The sequence below is a fragment of the Heptranchias perlo genome, chromosome 24, assembly GCF_035084215.1.
Source record: "Heptranchias perlo isolate sHepPer1 chromosome 24, sHepPer1.hap1, whole genome shotgun sequence".
Lineage (NCBI taxonomy): Eukaryota > Metazoa > Chordata > Chondrichthyes > Hexanchiformes > Hexanchidae > Heptranchias > Heptranchias perlo.
This window is the reverse complement of record NC_090348.1, coordinates 1,965,836-1,989,192: the sequence shown is the minus strand read 5'-3', so window position 1 is coordinate 1,989,192 and position 23,357 is coordinate 1,965,836. Positions and strand designations below refer to the sequence as shown.

The following is a 23,357-nucleotide window of genomic DNA, read 5'->3' as shown; positions in this document are numbered from 1 at the left end:
ACTCCCAGTACAGTACTGAGGGGGTGCTGCACTGTCGGAGGTGCTGCCTTTTGGATGAGACATTAAACCAAGGCTCCGTCTGCCCTCTCAGGTGGATGTAAAAGATCCCATGGCATGATTTCGCAGAAGAGCAGAGTTCTCCATGGTGTCCTGGCCAATATTCATCCCTCAACCAACACCAAAATAAAGCAATGGTCTGCTTATATAACTCTTTGCTGTTTGTGGGATTTGCTGCCATGTTTCCTATATTACAACAGTGACTACACGTCAAAAGTACTTAATTGGCTGTAAAGTGCGTTGGGACGTCCCGGGGTTGTGAAAGGTGCTATATAAACACAAGTCTTTCTTTTATGGGACAAAAACCTTAAATAAGCCTCTTTAGACACTCGGACAGACAACAGATTCTTTGACTGTCACACACAATCTTCTCTCTTTCACTGTCTCACTCCATGCTGAGTCTCTCTGGGAATGAATGAGTGGGAGGTAAACCCAGCCTCCTGAGTGTAGAATCTGGGTTACACACCCAAAGGTTTAACAACGCAGCCACTTCCCCGAATCCTTTGCCTTCACTTTCTACCTTGGGCACTGAAAGAGAGTGAAGTTGGGAACTCCTGGCTGGGGGAGAGCTTGGTCTGTGACAGTCAAATCAAAAGTACCAATGGCGGTCCCTCTAAACACTCAAATCCACATTGGACAAATTTAAACTTCTGTTCTGTACTAAATGACACTTCCCATAAATTCCTGCTGTTTATCAATGTAAGCCTAACATTGCATTTTTTTATTGTCCCTGCAGCTTAACGACATCATTGTTAACACCACGGAGACAGCAATGCAGACGTACTTTCTGGAGAAGTTGTTGCTACAAGATAAGCCATTACTGTTTGTAGGACCCACGGGCACTGGGAAGACTGCGATTATAAACAGTTTCCTGCGACAGCTGCTTCCCAAAAAATACACCATATGTCAGATCAACTTCTCAGCACAGACTTCAGCCAATCAAACCCAGGACATCATCCTCACACAGCTTGAAAAGTACCCTCATTAAATTGTCAGCTTTGATAGTATCGCACTTGGAATTAGATGTCATTAGACAGAGTTTTAACAAATCTAGAGTGAGGTAATAACGACAGCGCAAGAGCTAACTGACAGCTGTTCCTCCTGTCAGAGATCACTTAGGGCAAGAAAAAGAGGTTTCTTTTGTTTCAACTTTGCAGTATTTTAATTTCTTAAAGGCAAAGTTACAGTGGGTGAAGTCACTAATTGGCAAATTATATAAAGGCCAACCTAGGAATCTAACAAAAGCTGTCTAAAGGCTTTGAAAAAGCTGACAGCTCCCAAACAGCTCTGAATGTCGGTCTATGACTCCTCAGGACAAGGGGTCGGACTGAGAGCCCTGTGGGACACTGGCTTGTCATAACCTAAGCTGCAGGTATATCCCACATTTCATTTCTTTTACTGCAGTACAGAAAGGCACAGTAAGCAGCAGAGAAGATCCAAGCGTTAATGAAGAGGGATGCAGTTGTTTGATTGTTTCCAAATGGGGGGGTGTTTCTGCCCCTGTACATTTTTTTTTGACACCTGATTTGGTGCATTTAATGGCTGCAGGTGCACTTGAGCTGCTACAGCCAACACAGTGACGGGACACCAGGGTTATTCGAGCACACTGGTCCTGGAGCTGTGGCTGCTTGATTACTCTTCTCTGAGAGGGCAATGTCGAGTGCACTGTTTACACTAAACTTGCAGAATGGGAGTGTAATTGGCAAATGAATTTCAATATTGTTAAGTGTGAGGTGGTGCATTTTGATAGGAAGAATCAGGAAGGCCACATACTGCTTGGATAATAAGCGTCTAAATGGGGGAGAAGAGCAGAGGGATCTGGGGGTACAGATACACAAATCACTAAAAGTAGCAACAGAGGTTAATAAGACCATAAAAAGGCAAACAATGTACTGGGGTCAATAAAAACAGAAAATGCTGGAGAAGCTCAGCAAGTCAGGCAGCATCTGTGACAGAGTTAACGTTTCAGGCTAAAGACCTTTCATCAGAACTGGAAGATGTTAAAAGAGTTAAAGTTTTTGAGCAAGTACAGAGCCAGGGAAAGGGGGAGAGGGAGGGGAGGAAAGAACAAAAGGGAAGGTCTGTGATAGGGTGGGGGGCAGGAGTGATTAAATGACAAAAGGGATGATGGTGCAAGACAAGGAGGGTGGGAATGGGACAGGTTAAGAAACAAAAGATTGGTCAGGAGTAGCTGTAAATGGCAACAGCAGAACCATTACCAGCACTGGCTGACCGAAAAAATGGGAGCAGTGGTTATGATCTGAAGTTATTGATTTCATTAATTTCAGATCATAACCACTGCTCCCATTACCACCCTCCTTGCCTCGCACCATCATCGAGAAGGATGAGGAGGGATAGTTTACCATGGGCACAGTCACAGAGGATGTCATTTGTAACTTTGATAAGGGTCCTTTCAGTACAGTGGCAGGGGCGAAAACCTGATCGGAGGGATTCAAACATGGAGTTGCGGGAGGCAGGCGAGCCCGGCTGAACGGATGGTCTCAATCTTAGTGCCAAAGAAGTCCATGAGCTCCTCGCACTTGCTGTTGGAGGTGAGGGTGGAGGGGGCAGGGGAGAGGGGTTTAAGAAGATGGTTTGTAGTGGAGAAGAGAAGCCAGGGGTTATCTTTGATGATCCTGGAATAGTGAGCAGTTTTGGCAGAGGAGAGCAGGACCCGATAGTGCTTTATGTGGTCCAGCCAGATCTGGCGATGAATGGTTAAACCAGTTGTCAGCCATAAATGTTCAAGTCTGCATTAATTGGACTTAATTCAGGAGAAACCTCTTCACTCAAGGAGTGGTTAGAATGTGGAACTCACTACACAAGGAGTGGTTGAGGCGAATAGCATAGATACATTTAAGGGGAAGCTAGATAAACACATGAGGGAGAAAGGAATAGAAGGATATGCTGATAGGGGGAGATGAAGTAGGGAGGGAGGAGGCTCGTGTGGAGCATAAACACCAGTATAGATCTATTGGGCCGGATGGCCAGTTTCTGTGCTGCAGACTCGCTGTAACTCGATGTAATGATGATTACAGTAGAGGAATAGATCCAACTATAACTGCGGCCATTTAACAGCATCATATTCATGGACTGTGTGAGCTCAGCTGGTGAGGAATAAATTGGACAAACGTCTGGCTATTGATGTCGAAATATTAAGCGTACATTTGTAAGAATCCTTTTCTGTAAATGTGGAAAATGGTCAGGAAAATAATTAGAGCAAGAAGGGGAGGAGAGTGAGAGAGAGATCGAGAGCTTCATCTCATATGTCCTGAACATTGAATACAGGAGTTGGGATGTCTTGTTGAAGTTGTACAAGACATTAGTTAGGCCACACTTGGAATACTGTGTACAGTTCTGGTCACCCTATTATAGAAAGGATATTATTAAACTAGAAAGAGTGCAGAAAAGATTTACTAGGATGCTACCGGGACTTGATGGTTTGACTTACAGGGAGAGGTTGGATAGACTGGGACTTTTTTCCCTGGAGAGTAGGAGGTTGAGGGGTGATCTTATAGAAGTCTATAAAATAATGAGGGGCATAGATAAGGTAGATAGTCAAAATCTTTTCCCAAAGGTAGGGGAGTCTATAACGAGGGGACATAGATTTAAGGTGAGAGGGGAGAGATACAAAAGGGTCCAGAGGGGCAATTTTTTCACTCAAAGGGTAGTGAGTGTCTGGAACGAGCTGCCAGAGGCAGTAGTAGAGGCGGGTACAATTTTGTCTTTTAAAAAGCATTTGGACAGTTCCATGGGTAAGATGGATATAGAGGGATATGGGCCAAGTGCAGGCAATTGGGACTAGCTTAGTGGCATAAACTGGGCGACATGGACATGTTGGGCCGAAGGGCCTGTTTCCATGTTGTAAACTTCTATGATTCTATGATTCTATGTAGCCAATTTCCCTCTACAGAAATATTCGTCATGAATGTAGCTAGTCGATAGTTTTATGTGTGATGAGACGGTAGATTGTCTGATTGAAGAAAATAATCGAATAATGACATTCAGTATCATTCCAATTAACAGGCGAAGGAAAAGTGTCTATGGGACACAGCCAGAAAAAAGGGTTTGTGTTTTTGTTGATGACCTAAACATGCCGGCGAAGGAAAAGTACGGAGCCCAGCCTCCAGTGGAACTGCTCCGACAATGGATAGACCACGGCTACTGGTTTGACAGGTGCAATAAATGTTATTACCATACCACGAGAGAAAGGGCCCACTCGAGTTCTCTCTGGTACAGAATGATTGTTTTGACTGTAAATCTCGGTTCAGTAGCCTTAAATAAGCAATGATCCCAAAGTAACTTTTATTTATATGCCCTGTAGTTTGTGTGGGAAGCAACAACAACCAAGTAAAGGGAAGATTCGTAAATCGCATTGTCTTAATTCCACACTTGCTCAAGTATTTCCCATCAGTCAAGTATATAAGAGAACTCGCTGTCAGAATACACTACTGGTGAATTACAGAGTCAGTGTGACCATCAGGGTCATTTTAAAATCAAACCATTTACAATCAGGTTTAACCCCCACTCCTGGTTATCATATCAATACTCACTGACTCAACAAAACCACTGGAGACTTCTGCAGTAAGGCTGAACTATACACAGGGATGTTAAAGTTAAATTGTTTTCTCATTCTAATTTTTCACTACTGCTTGAATTTTAAAAGCAGCCCCGCTGGGCTGTCACACTGTAATAAGCCCGGTAGGAAAGCCCATTTAGTGTGGGAAATGTTTCATTGCAGGCCCGAAATCCAAGCTTAGTCCAACATGAATTTATGTACACCAAAGCAGCACCAAGAATTATCCTAGAACTGTCATTGTATATAGTATAGTGACTGGATAGAAAGAGAGAGATTAAATATGTACCGGGGAATGAGTTACAAGGTTGTAATCAGGAATGTCACTCCCCAAGAATGTCGCTCCTCAGGATTGTCATAGAATCATTGAACCATAGAAAATTTATGGCACAGAAGGAGGCCATTCAGCCCATCGTGTCCGCACCGGCCGAGAAAGAGCCACCCAGCCTAATCCCACTTTCCAGCACTTGGTCCGTAGCCCTGTAGGTTAAGGCACTTCAGAGGCACATCCAGGTAGTTTTTAAATGAGTTGAGGGTTTCTGCCTCTCCCACCCTCTCAGGTAGTGAGTTCCAGACCCTCACCACCCTCTGGGTGGAAACATTTCTCCTCAGCTCCCCTCTAATCCTTCTACCAATCACTTTAAATCTATGCCCCCTGGTCACTGACCCCTCCGCTAAGGGAAATAGGCCCTTCCTATCCACTTGATCTAGTCCCGTCATAATTTTATATACCTCAATCAAATCACCCTCAGCCTCCTCTGTTCAAAGGAAAACAACCCCAGCCTATCCAATCTGTCATCATAGCTAAAATTCTCCAGTCCAGGCAACATCCTCAGGATTGTCACACCTCAGGATTGTCACACCTCAGAAATGTCACACTCAGGCATGTCACACCTCAGGCATGTCACACCTCAGGAAGGTCACACCTCAGAAATGTCACACTCACGCATGTCATACCTCAGGCAGGTCATAGCTCAGAAATGTCACACCTCAGGCATGTCACACCTCAGGATTGTCACACCTCAGGCATGTCACACCTCAGGCATGTCACACCTCAGGCATGTCACACCTCAGGATTGTCACACCTCAGGATTGTCACACCTCAGGCATGTCACACCTCAGGATTGTCACACCTCAGGATTGTCACACCTCAGGATTGTCACACCTCAGGATTGTCACACCTCAGAAGCATCAGAGTAAAATAATCATGGTTAGCTCAAATAACTACTTTCTGTTAAATTAACCACACTGATTGGGTCAAATATCCCATTGACTAATCGTAATTAAAAACCAGTTCAATTGATTAGACAGGTAGGAAAAGAGAGGAATCAACAACGAGAATTCAACACAAAACCATCAGATTGCTCAAACAATGTTCTTAAAATCCTATTGGATGAGCAAGTTGTTTCCGCAAACAGCAAAATATATACACATGGAAATTAAATTCATATCGGCAGGGGGATGGGAACCTGAGCGTAGATTCAGAGGGAGAGAAGCAGAGCTGGAAATGGAAGGCAGAAAATTAGTAAGTGAGTTTGGAAGGCAGAGAAAACAAAGGTTAGAAACCAGACAACAGAGCAGTTTGGCAGTGCTTATTGATATACACTTCAATGCAAGGAGTGTAGTGAATGAGGCGGATGAGCTGAGGGCACAGATAGACATGTGGAAGTATGATATCATAGCTATTACTGAAACATGGCTTAAAGAGGGGCAGGAATGGCAGCTAAACGTTCCTGGATACAGGGTGTTCAGACAAGGGGATAAAAAAGGATGGGGGGTGGCAATATCGGTTAAAGAAACAATTACAGCCATGAGGAGGAATGATATATTAGAAGGATCATCAAATGAGACCATGTGAGTTGAACTGAAGAACAAAAAAAGGGCAATCGCACTGCTGGGAGTGTACTATAGACCCCCAAACAGTCAGAGGGAGATAGAAGAGCAAATATGTAGGCAAATTTCTGAGAAGTGCAAAAATAATAGGGCAGTAATAGTAGGGGATTTCAACAACCTGAATATTAACTGGGATAGAATCAGTGTGAAGGATATAGAGGGCACAGAATTCTTAAATTGCAAACAGGAGAACTTTTTTAGCCAGTACGTAATAAGCCCAACAAGAGAGGGGGCAGTTCTGGATTTAGTTTTAGGAAATGAAGCTGGGCAGGTGGAAGGATGATGTGGAGATGCCGGTGATGGACTGGGGTGGACAAATGTAAGGAGTTGCACAACACCAGGTTATAGTCCAACAGCTTTATTTGAAATCACAAGCTTTCGGAGCTTTCCTCCTTCGTCAGGTGAGTGAAGGGTTCCATAAAGGCACAGCATATATAGTCAGAGAACAATACTTGGTGATTACAGATAATCTTTCTAACTGCCCGTTATCATACCTCGACAGAGAGATAATCACAGGAGTGGATGGTGTTCAGACAGGGAAATATTACATCCAAGACTACTGAATACACAAGTGGTCAGATCACAGAGACAGAGAGGAGTGTCAGTGGGAGAGCATTTTGGTGGTAGTGATCATAATACAGTTAGATTTAGCAGAGATAGAACAGGAGTAAAAGTTGTAAATTGGGGAAAGGCCAATTTCTTCAGTGTGACATTTGTGATATCTGGGATACAACAAACACATTTCAAAAGTTTTTTTTCAAGGCATAGAGCGGGAGAGAGTGGCAAATAGATTTTCAAGTCAATCATAATTTTTTGTGATGGTATTTTTATGTGTATTGTGATTTAGCAAAAGTGGACTGGAAACAGCTACTTGAAGGTAAATCAGTGTCAGAGCAGTGGGAGGCATTCAAGGGGGAGATTCAAGGGGTTCAGAGTAAACATGTTCCCACAAAGAAAAAGGGTGGGACTCCCAAATCTAGAGCCTCCTGGATGTCAAGGGGCATACAGGGTAAGATAAGGCAAAAAAGGGAATCTTATGTCAGATACCGAGAGCTCAATACTGCAGAAAGCCTCGAGGAGTATAGAAAGTGCAGGGGTGAAATTAAAAAGGAAATTAGGAAAGCAGAGAGAGGGCATGAAAAAATATTGGCAAATAAAATCAAGGAAAACCCAAAGACGTTTTATAAATACATAAAGAGCAAGAGGATAACTAAGGAAGGAGTAGGGCCTATTAGAGACCAAAAAGGTAAACTGTGTGTGGAGGCAGAAGATGTGGGTATGGTTCTTAATGAAAACTTTGCATCTGTCTTCACAAAGGAGAGGGATGATGCAGATATTGTAGTTAAGGAGGAGGAGTGTGAAATATTGGATGGGATAAACATAGTGAGAGAGGAAGTATTAAGAGGTTTAGCATCTTTAAAATTAGGGGTACAGAATCTTCAGGCGAGACAGAGGGGGAGGTATAAGAGGAGGGGGGGTCACAATATTAATTAAAGAATCAATTACTGCCATAAGGAGGGATGATATATTAGCAGGTTCCTCAAATGAGGCCATATGGGTGGAGCTTAAAAACAAAAAGGGGGCAAGCACTTTGATGGGAGTGTACTATAGGCCCCCAAACAGTCAGGGGGAGATAGAGGAACAGATATGTAGGCAAATCTCAGAAAATTGTGCAAATAATAGGGTAATAATAGTGGGGGATTTCAACTTCCCCAATATTAACTGGGATACTCAGAGTGTAAAAGGCTTAGAGGGTACAAAATTCTTAACGTGCATCCAGGAGAGCTTTTTGAGCCAGCATGTAGAAAGTCCTACAAGAGAGGGGGCGGTACTGGACCTAATTCTAGGGAATGTGGCCGGCCAAGTGGAAGAAATGCTAGTAGGTGAGCACTTAGGTGACAGTGACCATAATTCGGTGAGATTTAAGGTGGTCATGGAAAAGGACAGGGAGGGGCCGGAAATAAAGGTTCTACATTGGGGGAAGGCCGATTTTAATAGGATAAGGCAGGATCTGGCCAAAATGGACTGGGATCAGCTGCTTGTAGGAAAATCCGCATCGGAGCAATGGGAGTCTTTCAGAAGGGAGATTGAGACCATACAATGGCAACATGTTCCCGTAAAGGTCAAGGGTGGTTCCAAGAACTCCAGGGAACCTTGGATGTCAGGGGATATACGAGAATGGATTAGGAAAAAAAGGAGGGCTTTTGGCAGATACAAAAGGCTAAAGACGGAGGAAGCCCTAGAGGAGTACAAAAAGTGCAGGGGGATACTTAAAAAAGAAATTAGGAGATCAAGGAGGGGCCATGAAATAACACTGGCGAGCAAAATAAAGGAAAACCCTAAGATGTTTTATAAGTATATTAAGGGTAAGAGGATGACTAGGGAAAAAATAGGGCCCATTAGGGACAAAAATGGCAATCTGTGTGTGGAGCCGGCAGATGTAGGAGGGGTTCTAAATGAATTTTTTGCATCTGTTTTCACTATGGAGAAGGACGATGTAGACATAGAAATACGGCAGGGGGACTGTGATATACTCGAACATATTAACATCGAGCGGGAGGAGGTATTGGCGGTTTTAGCAGGCCTAAAAATGGATAAATCCCCAGGCCCGGACGAAATGTATCCCAGGCTACTGTGTGAGGCAAAGGAGGAGATTGCGGGGGCTCTGACACATATATTCAGAACCTCTCTGGCCACAGGGGATGTGCCAGAGGACTGGAGAACTGCTAATGTAATACCATTATTCAAGAAGGGGAGTAGGGAAAAACCGGGGAACTACAGGCCAGTGAGCCTAACATCAGTGGTAGGAAAATTATTGGAAAAAATTCTGAAGGACAAAATTAGTCTCCACTTGAAGAAGCAAGGATTAATCAGGGATAGTCAACATGGCTTTGTCAAGGGAAGATCATGTCTGACTAATTTGATTGAATTTTTTGAGGGGGTGACTAGGTGTGTGGATGAGGGTAACGCAGTGGATGTGGTATACATGGATTTCAGTAAGGCCTTCGATAAAGTCCCCCACAGGAGACTGGTCAAGAAGGTACGAGCCCATGGAATCCAGGGTGCCTTGGCACTTTGGATACAAAACTGGCTTAGTGGCAGAAGGCAGAGGGTGATGGTCGAAGGTTGTTTTTGTGACTGGAAGCCTGTGGCCAGTGGGGTACCACAGGGATCGGTGCTGGGTCCCTTGCTGTTTGTGGTCTACATTAATGACTTGGATATGTATGTAAAAGGTATGATCAGTAAGTTCGCTGATGATACAAAAATTGGTAGGGTGGTAAATAGCGAGGAGGATAGCCTCAGTCTGCAGGACGATATAGATGGGTTGGTCAGATGGGCGGAACAGTGGCAAATGGAATTTAACCCGGAAAAGTGCGAGGTGATGCACTTTGGAGGGACTAACAAGGCAAGGGAATACACAATGAATGGGAGGACCCTAGGCAAGACAGAGGGTCAGAGGGATCTTGGTGTGCAAGTTCACAAATCCCTGAAGGCGGCGGAACAGGTAGATAAGGTGGTAAAGAAGGCATATGGGATACTTGCCTTTATTAGCCGAGGCATAGAATATAAGAGCAAGGAGGTTATGATGGAGCTGTATAAAACATTGGTTAGGCCACAGCTGGAGTACTGTGTGCAGTTCTGGTCGCCACACTACAGGAAGGATGTGATCGCTTTGGAGAGGGTGCAGAGGAGATTCACCAGGATGTTACCAGAGCTGGAGCGCTTCAGCTATGAAGAGAGACTGGGAAGATTGGGTTTGTTTTCCTTGGAGCAGAGGAGGCTGAGGGGGGACATGATTGAGGTGTACAAAATTATGAGGGGCACAGATAGGATGGATACTAAGGAGCTTTTTCCCTTCGTTGAGGGTTCTATAACAAGGGGACATAGATTCAAGGTAAAAGGCGGGAGGTTTAGAGGGGATTTGAGAAAGAACTTTTTCACCCAGAGGGTGGTTGGAGTCTGGAACTCACTGCCTGAAAGGGTTGTGGAGGCAGGAACCCTCACAACATTCAAGAAGCATTTGGATGAGCACTTGAAATGCCATAGCATGCAAGGCTACGGACCAAATGCTGGAATATGGGATTAGAGTAGACAGGGCTGATGGCCGGCGCGGACATGATGGGCCGAAGGGCCTCTATCCGTGCTATATAACTCTATGACTCTATGACTCTATAAATCGCCAGCCTGGATGAAATGTATCCCAGACTGTTAAAAGAAGTAAGAGAGGAAATAGCGGAGACTGACCATCATTTTCCAATCCACCCTGGATACAGCCATGGTGCCAGAGGTTTGGAGGACTGCAAACGTTGTACCATTGTTTAAAAAGGGAGAAAGAGATCGACCGAGTAATTGTAGGCCAGTCAGCCTAACCTCAGTGGTGGGCAAATTATTGGAAACAATTCTGAGGGACAGTATTAATTGTCATTTAGAAAGTCATGGTTTAATCAAGGACAGTCAGTGTGATTTATTAAGGGAAGGTCATATCTGACTAACTTGATTGAATTTTTGGAGCATACAAGGAGGATCGATGAGGGTAGCGTAGTTGATGTAGTGTACATGGATTTTAGCAAGGCTTTTGACAAGGTCCCACATGGCAGATTGGTCAAAAAAGTAAAAGCCCATGGGATCCAAGGGAAAGTGGCTAATTGGATCCAAAATTGGCTCAGTGTCAGGAAGCAAAGGGTAATGGTCGACGGGTGTTTTTGTGACTGGAAGGCTGTTTCCAGTGGGGTGCCGCAGGGCTCAGTACCAGGTCCCTTGCTTTTTGTGGTATATATCAATGATTTAGATTAAATGTAGGGGGCATGATTAAGAAGTTTGCAGATGATGCAAAAATTGGCCGTGTGGTTGATAGTGAGGAGGAAAGCTGTAGACTCCAGGAAGACATCAATGGACTGGTCAGGTGGGCAGAAAAGTGGCGAATGGAGTTCAATCCAGAGAAGTGTGAGGTAATGCATTTGGGGAGGGCAAACAAGGCAAGGGAATACACAGTAAATGGGAGGATACTGAGAGGTGTAGAGGAAGTGAGGGACCTTGGAGTGCATGTCCACAGATCCCTGAAGGTAGCAGGACAGGTAGATAAGGTGGTTAAGAAGGCACATGGAATACTTTCCTTTATTAGCCGAGGCATTGAATATAAGAGCAGGGAGGTTACGCTGGAACTGTATAAAACACTGGTTAGGCCACAGCTAGAGTACTGCGTACAGTTCTGGTCACCACATTACAGGAAAGATGTGATTGCACTAGAGAGGGTACAGAGGAGATTTATGAGGATGTTGTCAGGGCTGGAGAATTTTAGATATGAGGAAAGATTGGATAGGCTGGAGTTGTTTTCTTTGGAACAGAGGAGGCTGAGGGGAGATTTAATTGAGATGTATAAAATTATGAGGGGCCTAGATAGAGTGGATGGGAAGGACCTATTTCCCTCTGCGGAGGGGTCAATAACCAGGGAGCATAGATTTAAAGTAATTGGTAGAAGGATTAGAGGGGAGTTGAGGAGAAATTTTTTTCACCCAGAGGGCGTTGGGGGTCTGGAACTCACTGCCCGAGAGGGTGGTAGAGGCAGAAACCCTCAACTCATTTAAAAAATATTTGGATGTGCACCTGAAGTGCCGTAACCTACAGGGATACGGACCATGTGCTGGAAAGTGGGATTAGGCTGGGTGGCTCTTTTTCAGCCGGCACGGACATGATGGGCCGAATGTACTCCTTCTGTGCCTTAAATATCTCTGATTCTATGATTCATGGAAGAGTGTGTATTTATACCTACTCCACACACGGTAGAAACTTAATTCAACGTATGTTTACGGGATGTATATATAAGGGGCTGGCGATCATTTTAAAGTGCCCTGACGGTGTGGTGCTGATTGTGAAGCCCGGGCTGATCAATATAACCTGTCATTGCAGGAAGGACACCAGCATTTTGCGAGTCCAAGACATGTCCATTGTAGCAGCAATGGCTTCCCCTGGTGGAGGGCGGCAATCTGTCACTCCTCGCTGTCTCCGACATTTCAATATTATCTCCATAGATGCTTTCAGTGAAGAAACCATGAAGACTATCTTTCAACCTGTGGTGGACTGGCATTTTAATAGGGGATTCGATATCTCCTTGAAAAGATATTCCAGGGTAAGAACTGCGCGCGTGAGTGTAATCTAATCAAACTCAGAGACCGTAAATGAAAGTTAACAACTGAAGTTGGTTACATGGTAACTTTAGGCTGTAAAACATAAATTAATTTCATTTCAGCTATCAAGCGATATTAGAAATGCTTCAAATTCAGAACAGAAATTTTATGTGAATCCACACGCTCGGTATTTTTACTGTACGTCTGTGTGCAACTGTGTGAATCCGTCTATCGGATGAGATGTTAAACGGATGTTTGCCCTCTCAGGTGGATGTAAAAGATCCCATGGCAATATTTGAAGAAGCGCAGGGGAGTTTCCCCGGTGTCCTGGCCAATATTTATCCCTCAACCAACATCACTAAAACAGATTATCTGGTCATTTATCACATTACTGTTTGTGGGATCTTGCTGTGCGCAAATTGGCTGCTGCGTTTCTTACATTACGACAGTGACTACATCTCAAAAGTACTTAATTGGCTGTAAAGCACTTTGGGACGTCCTAAGGTCGTGAAAGGCGCTATATAAATGCAAGTTCTTTCTTTTAACTACAGCAGCTTAACCTGAAAAGCCTACCTCCGATCCCCTAAAGTAACCATTGTAAGTGTTATTTTGTACATAGATATAAATATTTTCATGGTTATTCTTCTCTTCTGTGAAGATTTTGGTCTGGGCTACTACAGAAGTCTACACTCAAGCTGTGGAAAATTTTCTCCCTACACCATCCAAATCACATTACATATTTAATCTGAGAGATTTCTCCAGGGTAATTCAGGTAATGCAAACTCAGAACAATTAGCACCGAACTGATTCTAATTGTACTAGACAAGTCATTGTGAATTATCCCATTAATCCCAGCTGCAGCCTTATTTATAATTTACCTGTCACTTTTTTTTCCTAGGGTTTGCTTCTGTTAAAATCGGACTGCATTCCTCAAGGGATTGTAGGAGATCATAAACTAATGAGACTTTGGATTCACGAGGTCTACCGTGTCTTCTGTGATCGACTGGTCGACAGTCAAGACAGAAAGCTATTCTTCCAGATCGTTAAGGTTTGTAAATGTATTTTTATAATCGTTACTGTGGCGATACTCAGTACAACCTGGTGGCCATTTGTGGCCTGCTGGCCTTTCACCTTTGACCCTCGGCTGATCGGTATGTGTTGGGCCTTCCCTGACCTGCCCAACTGAGAGATCTCGCCTCATCTGCAGTCCAGTGTTGTCCCTTCTACATAGGATTACACTTTGATAAAATTATTACTCCTCTCCCCACCCCCCCCAACCCCACCCCCGACAAGTGCCTGACCCCGAGGGTGTGTTTGAAATGAAAACCATGCTTCTTGGGAAATCACAGGCACAGGCCCATGTTCCATCTCAGTGTTTGGCAACAATTTTGAGACTGTCTCTCAGTTAAGACACTGCTCGGGATTCTGGTTCTCAACAAACCGTGAATAGCCCTCATTATTAGATACCAAATATCTGGAACTAAAAAGTCCCAGCTCTGCTGGTGGTTTAATTTCGAATGGTAGGGGTCATTGCTGCTGATACCAGATTGAAATTGTTCCTTTCTTTATCAGAATGTGGTGCAAACGCAGTTCAAAGAAAAAATCAACAACCTGTTCAACCACATGGTCATCGGGAGAGACCTCAATGACGACGACATTCGCACTCTCTTCTTTGGCGATTACATGTCACCGAAAACCAACGAAAAGAGGAAGAAGATGTACAATGAAATAATGGACATGAGTGAGCTGAAGAACGTAAGTGGCAGGGGAGCAAACGCAGCAATAAACGCACTCTGCAACGTAACACCCACTGATTTACTGTGGTCTGCTTTTATCTCCCTGTTGTAGACCATCGAACGTTATCTGGATGAATTCAATCGAACCAGCAAGGCTCCCATGGACCTGGTGATGTTTAACTTTGCCATTGAGCATATCTCGCGTATCAGCAGGATTCTCAAACAGCCGAGTGGACATGGCCTGTTGGTTGGTGAGTCTGGATGTGACCAAAAGTAAAGCATTTCTGTCTGTGCTGGATTATTTATTGCATTCCTTCTTATGGCTCAAACAGGGTTATAATTGGTTACTGCTACCTGTTCCTGCAGGTTCCAGAGAGTATGTATTTCGGATTGGTGTGCATGGGTTGTTTGCCAACATTGACCTTGGATGGGAACAAATAATTCAAAGTGTTTGGAACAAATCAGCTGAGCTCTCAGGAAGGAATCACATCACCCAGTCAATTGCAAGAATCCTCTGATTGGCTGCCCATATAATTTAATTAAGAGATTTTTAATTCGTAGAATCATAGAATGGTACTGCACAGTAGGAGGCCATTTGGCCCATCGTGCCTGTGCCAGCTCTCTGAAAGATCTATCCAATTGGTTCCACTCCACTGTTCTTTTCCCCATGCCTGCAAATTTATCCCCTTCAAGTATTTATCCAATTCCCCTTTGAAAATTATTATTGAATCTGCTTCCACCGCCCTTTCAGGCAGTGAATTCCAGATCATAACAACTCGCTGAGTAAAAAAAAATTCTCCTCATCTCCCCCTGGCTTTTTTTACCAATCACCTCAAATCTGTGTCCTCCGGTTACCGACCCTTCTGCCACTGGAAACAGTTTCTCCATCAAATCTCCCCTTAACCTTCTCTGTTCTAAGGAGAACAATCCCAGCTTCTCCAGTCTCTCCTCATAACTGAAACGCCTCATCCCTGGTACCATTCTAGTAAATTCTGGAAATATTTTCAAAGAAATTCAGAAGTATACCTTGGGTGGTCTTGCATGAAGGCTGAAGTCAGTCTGAGGCCACCAGAGAACCAGGGGCAGGTTAGCGATACAGCCATGTAAGAAGCAAAGGAATCATGGTCCAAGGCATAGTTCAATATTGAGCATTAGCACAAGAGATGCACTTGTGCTTTTGACATTTCGAGGAGATTAGTAAAGTTTGTCATTACTATGACTGTGCTGTTTGTGCTGAGCACTGCTCATTTACCTGTTTAATGTTAAATAAATTTGTCTGATAGTTCAGAGCCTGAGCCGTGGTCCAGTGAATCTTTATGTTCAACTGCCTACGCAGGAGGACCAGATCATGTGATAACACGTGATATAGGAATGCCAGTTTATAGCGGCAAGGGTGCCCTGGGTGTCACTATATTTACCCCAATATTGGTCAGTTAAGGGCACACTCCAGATCATGGGGGACGTGAGGTATGCGAACAGGACTGGCCAGTGACACTGAACCTGAGGAGAATCCCTAATGTGAAAATCCAAAAACGTAGAACATGGTTAAAAGTTAAAGAGCCCTGGAAAAACTTTCTAGAGGTCTCAAGGCTCCATATCCCAATCTCCACATCTATCTCAGTTTCAAAAGGGAATTGGACAAATGCTTGAGGGAAAAAATTTGCAGGGCTATGGGGAAAGAGCAGGGGAGTGGGACTAATTGGATAGCTCTTTGAAAGAGCCAGCAGAGGTACGATGGGCCAAATGGCCTCCTCCTGTGCTGTACCTACTATGATACTATGATACATGTCCTGAGTAAAAATATAAAGGACATGAGTTGATGATTCCATTCTGTTTCTGCTACATATTTTCAGAACAGTTTATTGGCATTAAAAAGTTCAGTTCATGTTCTGCCTGATTTACAGATACAGATTACTGTTCCATCTTACATTTAATGTTAGCACGGGTACTGGTCGCCATGAAGATCACTCAGAGTGTTCAAGACTGTAGTACTCGTGAGGGCCTGTGCTCAACCAGGGAGAAAGTGACACAGTCCAATATCACAATCTCACTCACACCATTCCAATGTCCCCATTCCCCAGACTTGCAACACTCGAATATCACCCCCTGCCGCAGGCACATGTGAGGAAAATCAGAGTTTGAAGAAGAGAAGTTAAATTTCTGCCCAAGCATAAAGGAAAGACTTTGCATTTATATAACTCCTTGCACCACCTCAGGGCATCCCAAAACACTTCACAGCCAACAAAGTATTTTTTCAAGTGTGGTCACTGTTGTAATGTAGGAAATGCGGCAGCCAATTTGCGCACAGCAAGATCCCACAAACAGCAATGAGATAATGACCAGATAATCTGTTTCAGTGATATTGGTTGAGGGATAAATATTGGCCCAGGACACTGGGGAGAACTCCCCCCTGCTCGTCTTTGAAATAATGCCATGGGATCGTTTATATCCACCTGAGAGGGCAGATGGGACCTCGGATTAACATCTCATCCGAAAGACGGCACCCCCAGCATCAGACCACTCGGCACCGGACACGACAAAGGCAAACAAAGCCCAGTCGACCCTGCAAAGTCCTCCTCACTAACATCTGGGGACTTGTGCCAAAATTAGGAGAGCTGTCCCACAGACTAGTCAAGCAAAAAGCCTGACATAGTCATACTCACAGAATCATACCTTTCAGCCAACATCCTAGACTCTTCCATCACCACCTCACATGGGAACACCACCACCTGCACGTTCCCCTCCACGTCACACATCATCCCGACTTGGAAATATATCGCCGTTCCTTCATCGTTACTGGGTCAAAATCCTGGAACTCCCTTCCTAACAGCACTGTGGGAGAACCTTCACCACACGGACTGCAGCGGTTCAAGAAGGCGGCTCACCACCACCTTCTCAAGGGCAATTAGGGATGGGCAATAAATGCCGGCCTCGCCAGCGACGCCCACATCCCCCCACATCCCATGAGCGAATAAAAAAAAGCCCCCGACAGTGCAGCACTCCCCCAGTACTGCCCCTCTGACAGTGCAGCACTCCCCCAGTACTGCCCCTCTGACAGTGCAGCACTCCCCCAGTACTGCCCCTCTGACAGTGCAGCACTCCCCCAGTACTGCCCCTCTGACAGTGCAGCACTCTCCCAGTACTGACCCTCTGACAGTGCAGCATTCACTCAGTACTGCCCCTCTGACAGTGCAGCATTCACTCAGTACTGCCCCTCTGACAGTGCAGCACTCCCTCAGCACTGCAGCTCTCCCTCAGTACTGCACTGAAGTATCAGCTTAAATTTTGAGCTTAAATTTCTGGAGTGGGGATTAAATTCACAACCTTCATGACTCAGAGCCAATGGTGCTACCACTGAGCCAGTGCTGACATGGCCACGAGCTCAAAATCCACCACTACCTTTATAACTCCAATCTACATTACAACTCCCTGTGAACCCTCCCACAGAGAGAGTACCTTTCAATTGCAGACTTAAAAAGTACTGTTTTACTAACTGGTAAAGCAGTATTTTTACCTTCTAAGGAAGGATATACTTGCCTCAGAGGCAGTTCAACAAAGGTTCACGAGATTAATTCTTGGAATGAGAGGGTTGTCCTATGAGGAGAGGTTGAGTAGAATGGGCCTATACTCTCTGGAGTTTAGAAGAATGAGAGGTGATCTCATTGAAACATATAAGATTCTGAGGGGGCTTGACAGGGTAGATACTGAGAGGTTGTTTCCCCTGGCTGGAGAGTCTCGAACTAGAGGCATAGTCTCAGGATAAGGGGTCGGCCATTTAAGTCTGAGATGTGGAGATATTTCATCGCTCAGAGGTTTGTGAATCTTTGGAATTCTCTACCCCAAACTCTAGGGGAATCAGGGATATGGGGATCGGGCTGGAAAGTGGAGTTGAGGTCAAAGATCAGCCATGATCTGATTGAATGGTGGAGCAGGCTCGAGGGGCCGAATGGCCGACTCCTGCTCCTATTTCTTATGTTCTTATGCTCTTCTCTCTTAACATACAGTAGACTTCGCACATAAATGGGGATTTCACCAACAGCAAAGCAGGAAATACCCTGAGGGAAATCCCCCTCTCCCACCCTTTACATTCACTGGAAGGAATAGTTACAAATCCTACTTAATTTGGGCATTCCTGTAGTAATTATTCTAAAAATGAAGGTTAGTTGCAATAGAACCATAGAACCATAGAAAAGATACAGCACAGAAGGGGGCCATTCGGCCCATCGTGTCCACGCCGGCTCGAAGAACAACCAGGTGTCCATTCTAATCCCACCTTCCAGCACCCGGTCCGTAGCCCTGCAGCTTACAGCACTTTAGGTTCAGGTCCAGGTACTTTTTAAAAGAGTTGAGGGTCCCTGCCTCTACCACCAATTCAGGCGGTGAATTCCATACACCCACCACCCTCTGGGTAAAAAAGTTTTTCCTCATGTCCCCTCTAATCCTTCCGCCAATCAGCTTAAATCTATGTCCTCTAGTTCTTGAACTCTCCGCTGGGGGAAACAGATACTTCCTGTCTACTCTATCTGGGCCCCTCATAATTTTGTACACCTCAATCAAGTCTCCCCTCAGCCTCCTCTGCTCCAATGAAAACAACCCCAGCCAATCCAATCTCTCCTCGTTGCTGCAATTTTCAAGCCCTGGCAACATTCTTGTAAATCTTCTCTGCACTCTCTCCAGAGCAATTACGTCCTTCCTGTAATGTGGTGACCAGAACTGTGCACAATACTCCAGCTGTGGCCTTACCAGCGTTTTATACAGTTCCATCATTACATCCCTGCTTTTGTATTCTATACCTCGGCTAATAATGGAGAGCATTCCGTATGCCTTCTTCACAACCTTATCTACCTGTACTGCCACCTTCAGGGACCTGTGCACATGTACTCCAAGGTCTCTCACTTTCTCTAACCCTCTCAATATATTCCCGTTTACTGCGTATTCCCTTTTACTGTTTGCCTTCCCTAAGTGCATTACCTCACACTTCTCTGGGTTGAACTCCATTTGCCACTTTTCCGCCCACTCCACCAACCCATTGATATCTTCTTGGAGTCTACAGCTATCCTCTTCACTATCAACTACACGGACAATTTTTGTGTCATCTGCAAATTTGCCAATCATGCCCCCTACATTCAAGTCCAAATCATGAATATATACCACAAACAGCAAGGGACCCAACACTGAGCCCTGTGGCACACCACTGGAAATGGATTTCCATTCGCAAAGACATCCATCGACTTTTACCCTTTGTTTCCTGTTACTGAGCCAATTTTGGATCCAATTCACCACATTTCCCTGTATCCCATGGGCTTTTACCTTTCTGACCAGTCTGCCATGTGGGACCTTGTCAAATGCCTTACTAAAATCCATGTAGACAACATCCACTGCACTACCCTCATCAATCCTCCTTGTCACTTCCTCAAAGAATTCAATCAGATTTGTAAGGCATGACCTTCCCTGAACAAATCCATGCTGACTATCCCTGATTAATTGTAAACAATTTTACAACACCAAGTTATAGTCCAACAAATTTATTTTTAATTCCACAAGCTTTTGGAGGCTTCCTCCTTCCTCAGGTGAATGGTGTGGAAATGATATTTTCGAATCCTTCGCATTTGAAAATCACAGAACAATGCCTGGTGATTACTGCCCGTTGCCAAGGCAATCACAGTGAGCAGACAGAAAGGTGTCACCTAAAAAGGCCACCGAATATACAAACCCCCCAAAAAAAAAGAGAGAGAGAGAAGGAAGACAGTCAATGACCCGTTATATTAAAAACAGATAACATTTGTTCGCTGGTGGGGTTACGTGTAGCGTGACATGAACCCAAGATCCCGGTTGAGGCCGTCCTCATGGGTGCGGAACTTGGCTATCAATTTCTGCTCGACGATTTTGCGTTGTCGTGTGTCTCGAAGGCCGCCTTGGAGTATGCTTACCCGAAGGTCGGTGGCTGAATGTCCATGACTGCTGAAGTGTTCCCCGACAGGGAGAGAACCCTCCTGTCTGGCGATTGTTGCGCGGTGTCCGTTCATCCGTTGTCGCAGTGTCTGCATGGTCTCGCCAATGTACCATGCTCTGGGGCATCCTTTCCTGCAACGTATGAGGTAGACAACGTTGGCCGAGTCACAGGAGTATGAACCATGTACCTGGTGGGTGGTGTCCTCTCGTGTGATGGTGGTATCTGTGTCGATGATCTGGCATGTCTTGCAGAGGTTACTGTGGCAGGGTTGTGTGGTGTCGTGGACGCTGTTCTCCTGAAAGCTGGGTAATTTGCTGCGAACGATGGTCTGTTTGAGGTTGGGTGGCTGTTTAAAGGCGAGTAGTGGAGGTGTGGGGATGGCCTTAGCGAGGTGTTCGTCATCATTGATGACATGTTGAAGGCTGCGGAGAACATGGCGTAGTTTCTCCGCTCCGGGGAAGTACTGGACGACGAAGGGTACTCTGTTGGTTGCGTCCCGTGTTATCCCTGATTAAACCATGCCTTTCCAAGTGACAGTTTATCCTATCTCTCAGTATTGATTCTAATAGTTTGCCCACCACCGAGGTAAGATTGACTGGCCTATAATTATTCGGCCTTTCCCTCCTGGGAATGGGGGGTTTCCAGGAGGGTGATCCTGGAGGTTGGGGAAATCCCGGGGGGGGAGATCCCGGGGGGATCCCATGGAGGAGATTCCGGGTTGAGGGGGGTCGATCCCGGTGTGACCGATCCTGGGCTGAGGGCCGTTGTCACTCCTCCTCCTGGCTCCACATTAAAGAAAGTTTGTTTTACAAATGATACCTGTTTGGAGACGTCCATTGGTTTGGCCGCAGCAAATGCCTGAAAGATTGAGTCAGTGCTTACGGAGTTTCTCCAAGGGGTCCTTAAGCAGGCTGTATTAGGCATCCGCCCAGTACGCCTAAAAATGGGCCCCACAAATTTGACGGTGAGACCAAACCCTGGGCAGATTGCGTGCAGGCCGTCCCACGGCTAAATTGCTCTGTTTTGTACCTGTTTTACACCCAAAAAACAGGTGCAACATAAACCAATTTCCACTCCATTTTTTGAAGCTGGAACATAAATGTGAGTGGTTCTGATTTTTTATTAATAGGTATCTGAAGGTTTTTCTTAAAATGTGGAACAAGTGTGTCGATTTGATTGTGAAACGTGCAATGTAAATCATTCTCGCCTCCGTGCTGAACAGAAAACAACAACTGTAAAATAGAAGGGCAGTTTATTACCCTGAATTTCCTTACTTATATAGAAATATATAAAAGTAATGATTGCTAGTGGGACATTCCACCCTAATGAAAGCAGGATGGGTATTGACTGCGGTGGACGTAGGATGATTGTTTGTGTTATAAACAGCAGGGATCGGAGGGAGCGGGAGACAATCAGCGACCAGGCTTGCTGCGTTCATGGCTGGCACGGAGATCTTCCAGGTCAGTATCCAGAAAACGTACACACTGGCAGAGTGGAAGGATGACCTGAAGAAGGTGTTACGAGGGGCTGGACAGAATGGTACCCCGACTGTCTTCCTGTTTGCTGACCATCAGATCAAGGTAATTACGGCAGTGATCTTTGACCAGTTTACTCACTCACTCCCATGCTGCTCAGAATCGTTCTGCTCTTTCTTTACCGCTCACTGCTCCCATTGCTGTTAATTTCCAACCCTCATCCATGACTTTGTTACCTCCAAACTCGACTATTCCAACGCTCTCCTGACCGGCCTCCCATCTTCCACCCTCCATAAACTTTAGCTCATCCAAAACTCTGCCGCCCGTATCCTAACTCGCACCAAATCCCGTTCACCCATCACACCGCACCCCTCTCGTGCTCGTTAACCTACATTGGCTCCCAGTCCAGGAACTCCTCGATTTTAAAATTCTCATCCTTCTTTTGAAATCCCTCCATGGCCTCGTCCCCCTCCCTATCTCTGTAACCTCCTCCAACCCTTCAACCCTCCGAGATCTCTGCACTCCTCCAATCCTGGCCTCTTGTGAATCCCCCGTTTCCTTCGCCCCACCATTGGCTTCAGCTGCCCAGGCCCTAAGCTCTGGAATTCCCTCCCTACACCTCTCCCTCTCTCCTCCTTTAAGACACTCCTTAAAACCTACCTCATTGACCAAGCTTTTGGTCACCTGTCCTAATATCTCCTGCTTTGGCTTGGTGTCAGTTTTTATCTGATTACGCTCTGGTGAAGTGCTTTGGGATGTTTTACTATGTTAAAAGCGCTTTATAAATACAAGTTGTTGCCCCCTTTTGTTCTTTGATTTGCTCAGTGGGTGTCTGTGGGTGCAGTTATCTTGTGAATCTTAAATACAAAGAATTATATAGAATGTACAGCACAGAAATAGACCATTCGGCCCAACTGGTCTATACCGGTGTTTATGCTCCACACGAGCCTCCTCCCTCCCTAATTCATCTCACCCTATCAGCATATCCTTCTATTCCTTTCTCCCTCGTGTGTTTATTTAGCTTCCCTTAAATGTATCTATGCTATTCACCTCAACTACTCCTTGAGTAAAGAGGTTTCTCCTGAATTCCCTATTGGATTTGTTCGTGGCTATCTTATATTTATGGGCCCCAGTAAATCTTTTTTGCACCTTTTGCACCTATAAATACAGTTCTTTATAATGATAATCCTGTGTGCATGCAAGGCAATGTGTGGATTTAAAATGGGTGTGAGAGGGCACACCTCCATCTTATGATGGGTATGGTGTAGTGGCTCTAGTTACCGCATTAATAATCCAGAAAACTTGAGTTCAAATCCCACTAAGGCAGATTGAGAATTTGAATTCAGTTTTAAAAATGTGGGAATAAAAAGCTGGTCTCAGTAAAAGTGACCATGAAGCTGTCAGATTGTTATAAAAACCCAACTGGTTCACTAATGTCCTTTAGGGAAGGAAACCTGCCGTCCTTACCCGGTCTGGTCTATACGTGACTCCAGTCCCACAACAATGTGGTTGATTTTTAATTGTCCTCTGAAGTGGCCTAGC

At 45.0% G+C, this 23,357-nt stretch overlaps 1 protein-coding gene across 1 annotated transcript in view; it reads left to right on the top strand.

Annotated features, from left to right (window-relative positions):
• LOC137341904 (dynein axonemal heavy chain 3-like) overlaps positions 1–23,357 on the top strand; it is a 490,604-nt gene that overhangs the window by 198,295 nt on the left and 268,952 nt on the right. Inside the window, exons 27-34 of the mRNA XM_068005410.1 lie at positions 794–1,032; positions 4,084–4,233; positions 12,434–12,653; positions 13,310–13,423; positions 13,550–13,699; positions 14,224–14,406; positions 14,500–14,638; positions 21,730–21,920. Of these exons, the coding sequence (XP_067861511.1) occupies positions 794–1,032; positions 4,084–4,233; positions 12,434–12,653; positions 13,310–13,423; positions 13,550–13,699; positions 14,224–14,406; positions 14,500–14,638; positions 21,730–21,920 (1,386 nt within the window). The remainder of the gene's footprint in view (positions 1–793; positions 1,033–4,083; positions 4,234–12,433; positions 12,654–13,309; positions 13,424–13,549; positions 13,700–14,223; positions 14,407–14,499; positions 14,639–21,729; positions 21,921–23,357) is intronic.